This window comes from Artemia franciscana, unplaced genomic scaffold, assembly GCF_032884065.1.
Source record: "Artemia franciscana unplaced genomic scaffold, ASM3288406v1 Scaffold_2105, whole genome shotgun sequence".
In the NCBI taxonomy this organism is placed as follows: domain Eukaryota; kingdom Metazoa; phylum Arthropoda; class Branchiopoda; order Anostraca; family Artemiidae; genus Artemia; species Artemia franciscana.
In genome coordinates this window covers 16,078-24,072 of record NW_027063117.1, presented here as the reverse complement: position 1 = coordinate 24,072, position 7,995 = coordinate 16,078, and the positions used below count along the sequence as shown (strand labels likewise).

Below are 7,995 nucleotides of genomic sequence, written 5' to 3'. Positions count from 1 at the left end.
ACCTTTTTTTAGTTTTTTTAGTTTTTTTAGTTTTTTAGCTTTTTTACTTTTTTTATTAGTTTTTAGTTTTTTTTGTAGTTTTTGCCTTTTTTTAGTTTTTTCAGTTTTTTTTTTAGTTTTTTATTGGTTTTTACCTTTATTTTAGCTTATTTTTCAGTTTTTTCCTTTTTTTTAGTTTTTTTTAGTTTTTAGTTTTTTTAGTTTTTACCTTTTTTTAGTTTTTTTAGTTTTTTTAGTTTTTTAGCTTTTTTATTTTTTTTATTAGTTTTTAGTTTTTTTTGTAGTTTTTGCCTTTTTTTAGTTTTTTTAGTTTTTTACATTTTTTTATTTTTTTTATTAGTTTTTAGTTTTTTTTGTAGTTTTTGCCATTTTTTAGTTTTTTCAGTTTTCAGTTTTGTCACCTGATCCAGTTTTTTCAGGTGACGTCACCTGATCCACAGATCCACACACAGACAACTTACTTTTATATATATAGAAATATATATATAGATAGATAGATAGATAGATTTTTGAAGCTACCAGTTTTTTATTCTTTAAGAAATTCAATCTTTTAATACTGTGTCTTTTCAAAGATATTTGATTATTCAAGCTAGCCGTAACGGACAGACAACTTATTTTTATATAGATAGATAGATAGATTTTTGAAGCTACCAGTTTTTTACTCTTTAAGAAATTCAATCTCTTTTAATACTGTGTCTTTTCAACGATATTTGATTATTCAAGCAAGCCGTAACAGACAGACAACTTATTTTTATATATATAGATATATATCTATATTCACAGGTGGGACATAGGGACACAACTACAATGGCGCGTAACTAATATGGCGCGTAACGACTTACGCGCGCGGGGGGGCTTGGGGGGGGGCGCGAAGCGCCCCCACCAACTAGGTGTTGGGGTGGCGCGAAGCGCCACCCCAACAGCTAGTCTATATATATATATATATATATATATATATATATATATATTATATATATATATATATATATATATATATATATAAATAAAATAAACTAAAAAACTAAAAGGAAAGAAAAAAACTAAAAAAGAAAAAAAAGAAAAAAAAATTATAAAAAGAAAGACTAAAAAATCAAAAAACTAAAAATAAACTAAAAGAAAAAAACTAAAAAAGAAAAAACTAAAAATAAAAAAAATAAAAAAAAAAAATAAAAAAAATCGGATATGTTGCAGCAGTAGTTGTCAACCTAGCTGGATAAACAGAGTTCATTATAAATGTTTAATTTAATTAAACTAAATATATATTTATAAACTATAACTTATTGTTCATTATAAATGTTTATGATAAAGAATCGGGATTGCAGAGGTAGCTATCAACCTAGAAGGAGACAACCACGCCCCATACTAAGAAATACAATAACTAGCAACTCCAAAAAATTGTGTCAGATCGGAAGTCAAAGAATACTAGAAAACGGCTTTTTCAAAACTTCTATATAGCAAACTTACAGTCTTTTGGCTTTTATAATAAAAATGAACTATGGCCTCTACTAAAATAAATTCTTGCCCAAAGTAAAATAAATAATTATGTTTTATTTTAGGCTCGCACTCATGACCCCTACGATTACGAAGCCTACGCTCTTCTGATTTAGCCACCGATACTTTTAGATTAATAGGGAATATTCATTTTGAGGTAATCCAGGTTTCAGTGGTAACTAGCAACCTAGTAAGAGACTATCACGCCCACAGTAAAAAATGAAATAGCCCAAAACTCCTAGAACTAGAATCAGATCAAAATATAAAGTAACCCATTAGAACGGCCTGGTCCGAAAACCCTATGTGGGAAACTTACCGTCCCTTGGCTGGAACAACACGGGCAATTTACAGGGTTGAAAATCGAAAAAAATGTCTTAAATCACAATATTTTTGCCTAACTGGCATCTTTTTTTCTTCTTGTTCTTTTTTATCATAGCTAGTTTGTCACTGGAACATCGTGGAGTTTTTTAATGGCTCATCTTAAAGGAAATTACTACATCTAGTGTATTTTGTAAATAAATAAATAATTATCTTTAAAATACAATATTCTTTTTTACGAAAAACTGCACTTTTATATAGCACTGTAGTAGCTTTTGTTATTATAACATCAGGAATTTGTCAACTCTATGTAATATAAGTTTCAGTGGATATGGCTGAAACCTAGTAAGGAACAAACTGTAGTGAAGAACCATTACAGTAATCATATTCTGGTAAAACAAAAAGTATGAGACAAAAACTGGAAAAAAACTTTGTAAACTGCATAAATATTTAGGATGCTATAGTAACATCCGGGTTGCAGTGATAGCTAGCAAACTTCTACGAGATGGTCACGTCCCAAAGCAAAAAGAAATAGCCTCTAATTGCTAAAACTAGAGTCAGATCAAAAAATGAAGTACACTATTTGAACCGCCTTGTCTAATACTCCTACACAGGACAAGGACTAACAGACACTTGGCTTGAATAAAAAGGAAAGTATATTGGTTTGAAAATCAAGAAAAGTGGTTGTAACCACGATATTCTGATTCGAGGACATCTTATTTTCTTTCTGTTCTTTTTTTTTTACTCAGATGGCTGGGTACTGGAAAAATCATAGAGAGCTGTTTAATGGATAATATTAAAGAAAATTGCTAGAGCTAGTACATTATTTAGTTAAAAAACACAGTTTTTAAAGTGGAATTAGTTTTTATAAGAAAACTACATTTTTACGTACAAGCTTGATGAATAATGATCATAATCGCAGGTTGTATATGACGTTACAAATGATGCAATATTTATACGCGTTTATCTTTCGACAACATAATTTTATTTCATTTTAGTTTTCAGTTCAGGATGGCCAAGGTTATTATGTAAACTGCAAAAATATATATGGTGTCAGTAAAGGGCCAGTTCATTATAAAACGAGCCTAAGCTAGTTTCATTGGATACAGCTGAAAACATAGTAAAGAACAAACCATGGCACATATTAACTAAAATTTATAATAGTAAAATGATCAAGTATAAGCAAATCAACAAGACCTATGTTTAAGAACCCAATATGAAAAAAGACCTTGAAATCAATAAAAGGAGGCCTTTTTGAACAGCATAAGGATAAGAAGTTGAATTTACACATTGATTTTTTCACCTCGCGAAATTGATTTTGCTCATTGAACTTCTTGCGTACTGATTTTTCGTTCCCGGTATTTTCATTTGCTGATTTTTGTTCGTGAAACCTGTTGCATCTTGATTTTTCTCTTCGTGAAACTTATACATTGATTTTTTTTTCATCTCGTGAAACTGATTTTGTTGATAGAAATTTTTGCGTGCTGATTTTTGTTCGTGAAACTTGTTTTGTAATGATTTTTCATTCAGTCAAATACTTTTAATCAGTCCTGCTCGTCAACAAACAGCATACCTTAAAAGAAACTTTAGGTATTCTATAGTGCTCATAGCAGAGGGTACTGCAGGAAAAATTTCTGTTGTCCTCACAACTAATCCTGGCTCAATGCATGCCGTCAGAACATTCCGAAATAGACAAGGCCTATATTTGAAAAAGCAATGTCAAGCCAAATTAAGTGACAAATCACATTATCTTGTATCTGACTTTTTTCTTTTACGGGTTAAAAACAAAAACACAATAAACCTTTCAATGAGGTATTTCTCCAACTTGGGCAAAGAGAATATAGATGGCAACATGACTTTTTGTTAAAACATTATTTGTCAGCAAAAATAATTTCTTTCTTTGCATACATTGGAAATGAGCACACCTATTCAATAACAAAATAACCTATAAAGTTTGAATTCAATTATTTTATTGTTTACATGTACATGTATATACTGACTAAGCCCACGGGGAGACATGCTCGAAAAACTAGGATCTTATTTGATAGACGCTAAATTAAGGATAAATTTGAACTAAATTGAATTTAGGATTTATTTTTATTAGAGGGATGGAAGTAAATTTATCAATAAGATCCTTGAGAGCATCCCGGCATCGGGCTACCGACACAAACAGAGCGAATTTAGATCTTTCAGGACTATACTATACTTGTCAATGTAGATGCTCTTTTTTTGTCGAGTGTAAAATTATGTAAATCTTGTGATTGGGAGAACGAACTTTGATTGAGGTAATTAGGCGGTAATTTCTTAATGTTAAAACCTCTTAACTTTACTTTTTACAGCCACGCACGACAACTTAGGGATAAGGGACATAATGAAAGAACTTTCTAGATATGACCTGAAATTACTTTTGACATATAAGATGCCTATTCTCAAGAAAATTTTTTGGTTGAAGTTTTCAATTACTGTTGTGCAAATTTGTTCATTAACCTTAACGAATTGTATGTAAATAAAAAAAGGCTCTGACCAGTTACACAAATTAGCCTTTTAAAGGTGAAGACGTAGGTGAAAACGAATGTATATACAGACCGGGACACCGGGACACAAGGAATATAAATGGCGCCCGGGACACTCAAAGAGAAATCACAGACTGGGACACCTTTTAAAGGTGAAGACGTAATGCTTATTTCCCTAATTCGGGGGTTTCCTACTGGACAGTGCGAATTTTCAAGTTGAAAATGTTATTATTAAACATGTGTGGCATCTCTGATGTCCTTATCTTTTTAAAAATAAGTTCAAGTTTCAAGTCTTCCATTTCTATTGACATCACAAAAAGCAAAAAAAATTATATTAATGAGTCATGTTAACCCAACTTAGATAATAACCTAAGCTAAGATAACTTAGAATCTGGGGGAAAGACCTCCATCCCTCCCCCAAGATGATCCCTGACACCCTAATTCATTGTTTCCTCCTGGTTTTCACTCTTTTTTTGAATAAAATTGGTTAATTATTTACGACATTGTCCCATTTAACACCCCCCCCCCCCTCCACAATACTTGCTTATTGGTGTTCTTGTCTTATTAAGCCCATTCACCCACCCAGATTTTGCTCTAGATCCGCTCCCGACCTGGACAAAGGCTATTTTTTATTTATTTTTTATTATTTTTTTATTTTTAGGCTATTTTTTTCAAAATAAAGCATACATTTTTAAGCAAATAATAATATTTTGCCTTTACCTTCAAAGTCAAGCGATTTAATTTTTTTCAAATGAAACAAGTAGTTGAATCAAATTGGTGATTATGATTATATTCTACTTGACAGTATTATAATTCAGAAACATCTGTTATTTTATTAGTGGAATTTTAGAATGAAAGAAAATAGGAGCAGAAAAAGATCTGACTCAAAAACATCGTTAAAAAATAAAATACTAACTTGTTTCTTTTTCATTAATGAGAAGAGAATTTCACCCAAACTCACATGTGTCATCCTTTCTTCTGCATAAGAAGTGTCTATTGCTTGATCGACACTACTATAAATAAATTGTCTTTTATATTGAAGAAGTAAAATGGCTTCTATATTGAAGTATTTAGTTGTTTTTTTTATTCAAACTTTATTGCTAAGGTTCTAATGCCTGATTAGAAGTGAAAATAGTATTAATGGAAAAAAAGCACTGAGGGGACTTTCACAAGCTGTCACATCAGGATATGCCCACCATAAATGGTTTCGAGCAAAACCGTCATAAAACCGTCTGTAAACGTCGAGCAAAACCGTCTGTAAACAGACTTAAAGCGAGTGAAAGACCGTTAAATGCTGCTAGTCACTCATGTTTATCTCCGTCCTTTAATAAAAGCATAAGCTCATACTGAGATTTCAGTCTTAACACCAAAGAGTAATTTATCACTATAGTCTTGCATGTAGTATGAAAAATAAAAGGGATCGGAGCATAAACACACTGTTAAAACGAGCGAAAAGCAGCAACTTTAACTTCAGCAACCTTTCTCGTGGACGTCTTGGCCAGAAGCTTTCGTGAATCGAAGAGTAGTAAACACCTCAGCTGTAGTAGGGTGAATTCCAACAAGATTGTCAAAGTCTGCCTTCGATGCGTTCAGCTTTAAGCCGAGGGCAAACCCTTGAGTGATCTCACCTGCATTTGGTCCGAAATAATGCAGACCCACGACCCTTTTTTTTAAGGACTTGATGCAAATGAGCTTGGCATAGCCATCATTCTCTCCTTTCTCCGGCAATTTGTATTCCAAAGGTGTGAAATATTTGTGGTAAATTTCAATATTATCAGGACCAAATCTTTCAATGGCAGCTTCTTCAGAGAATCCGACCGAGCCATATTCGATTGGTGTATACACTGTCGTAGGAACGTTGTTGTAATCCATTAGGCTATTTTGACCTCCATACAATCTCCTGGAAAGTTGGATCCCCGCTTGAATCGCAACTGGTGTAAGTTCTAGTTTTCCATCTAGGACGTCTCCGATGGCGAAAATGTTCTCCACGTTCGTTCGCTCAGCTTCATCAACAATGACTTTTCCATTTAGTGGATTCAGAACAATTCCAGCTTTATCGGCTGCAATCTCGTCGGTGCAAGCGTCTCGGCCAATAGCAAACAAGACTGTGTTATATATATCCTCTCGGATTTCACCTGATTCTTGATGCTTGGACGTGACCTTCAGGGTCGGTGGTTTTTCTTCACTTGCGCTTCCGTCTTCGACCTTTTCTATTTTGATAGGAACAAAACCTCTGGAAAATTTAACACCTTCCTTTTCCATGTTCTTTCCAATCAGCTCAGCCATCTGTTGATCAAATCCTCGCAATAAAATAGAACGAACCATTACTTCAACCTCCAATCCTAAGCCTTTGAGGAACCCAGCGCATTCAAGAGCAATATAAGATGCTCCCACGCACAAAGTCTTACCAGGGGAGTGAGGCAAGGAAAAGATATCATCAGAGGTAATGCAGTATTCTTTTGCTCCAGGAATAGAAGGATACCTAGGACGGCCACCTGTGGCGATAACAATATGTCGAGCGGTTATTATCCTCTCTTTATTCCTCTTGTCAACAGTTTTGAGAGTATGTGGGTCCAGGAATGAAGCATATGCATTGATATAATCCACTTTCTTATCCCTGAGCTGTACTCGGTAACCCCAATTCAGCGATTTGATATGCACTTGAATTTTTTCGACCATCTTATTCCAATCGTGCTTCACTTTATCTGGTGTATTCCAGCCAAAAGCATGTGAATCATCTAAATATTTTCCAATTAATGCCGATTGGTGCATAAGTTTCTTCGGTATGCAGCCAACATTAACACAAGTACCACCAAGACCCCAAGTGGTTCCAATAGGGGTTGGCTTCACAAAGTCACACACTGCTACTTTTTTTCCGAGCAATGCTGCTTCCTTAGAAGCCGCTAAGCCTCCAGATCCACCACCAATAACTACTAAATCGTAGTTATATTTCGCATCTAGTTCAGCGTCCTCTTGTTGATCTTGAGAGGCACGAAAATTTAACAGAGCTTCAAGTCTCCCACTTCTTTGGGCTGAAAGAGTGGCATCATAGCCACCGACATGATTTCCAGCGACAAACACACTAGGAACGGTTGCAAGTCCAGTACGCGAAAGTAATTCTTTCTTAATATTGTCACCATCAGCTCTTTTATCGAGTTCAACAGCAGTGAATTCCTGATTTATGCTCTTAAACAAGCGTTTGACCTTGTTGCAGTAAGGACAATAACTTTTGCTGAAGATCATCACTTTGTTTTCCTGTAAATATTTCTCGATGAGATCCGCTATACCATTACCTGATCCATCATCAATAACAATTGCAGCTATATCTTCTGTCATTTTTCGTATAATATATAGTAATAAAAATATTGACTTGTCGAATAGCTAGAAGCTAGCGAAAAAGAAAACTAATTTTAAAATTTCCTGGTATATTTCTGGTCTGAATTAAATAATTAAAATTATTGCTCAGAAGCTATAAATATTTTTGCTGTTTGCAGTTAAAAAAAAGAAAAATTATTTACAATTTTTAGGAATTATTCTAGTTTCAGTTGTCAAATCGATTTTTTTTTTAACCCCATCCCCAAAAAAAACATTCTTCATTTTCCATAACTATGTGTGCATGCTTTTTATTATGGTAATTTTTAGTGGTAAAAATCCTATTTTGTTTTTTATCAAT

The 7,995-nt window shown here is 33.5% G+C and overlaps 1 protein-coding gene across 1 annotated transcript; it reads right to left on the bottom strand.

Moving 5' to 3' along the window:
• Positions 1–1,181: 1,181 nt before the first annotated feature.
• Positions 1,182–7,686, bottom strand: LOC136042834 (thioredoxin reductase 1, cytoplasmic-like). Its single transcript, XM_065727763.1, has one exon. The coding sequence runs from the start codon at positions 7,656–7,658 to the stop codon at positions 5,793–5,795; it is 1,866 nt and encodes a 621-aa protein (XP_065583835.1). The 5' UTR covers positions 7,659–7,686; the 3' UTR covers positions 1,182–5,792.
• Between the last annotated feature and the right edge of the window lie 309 nt (positions 7,687–7,995).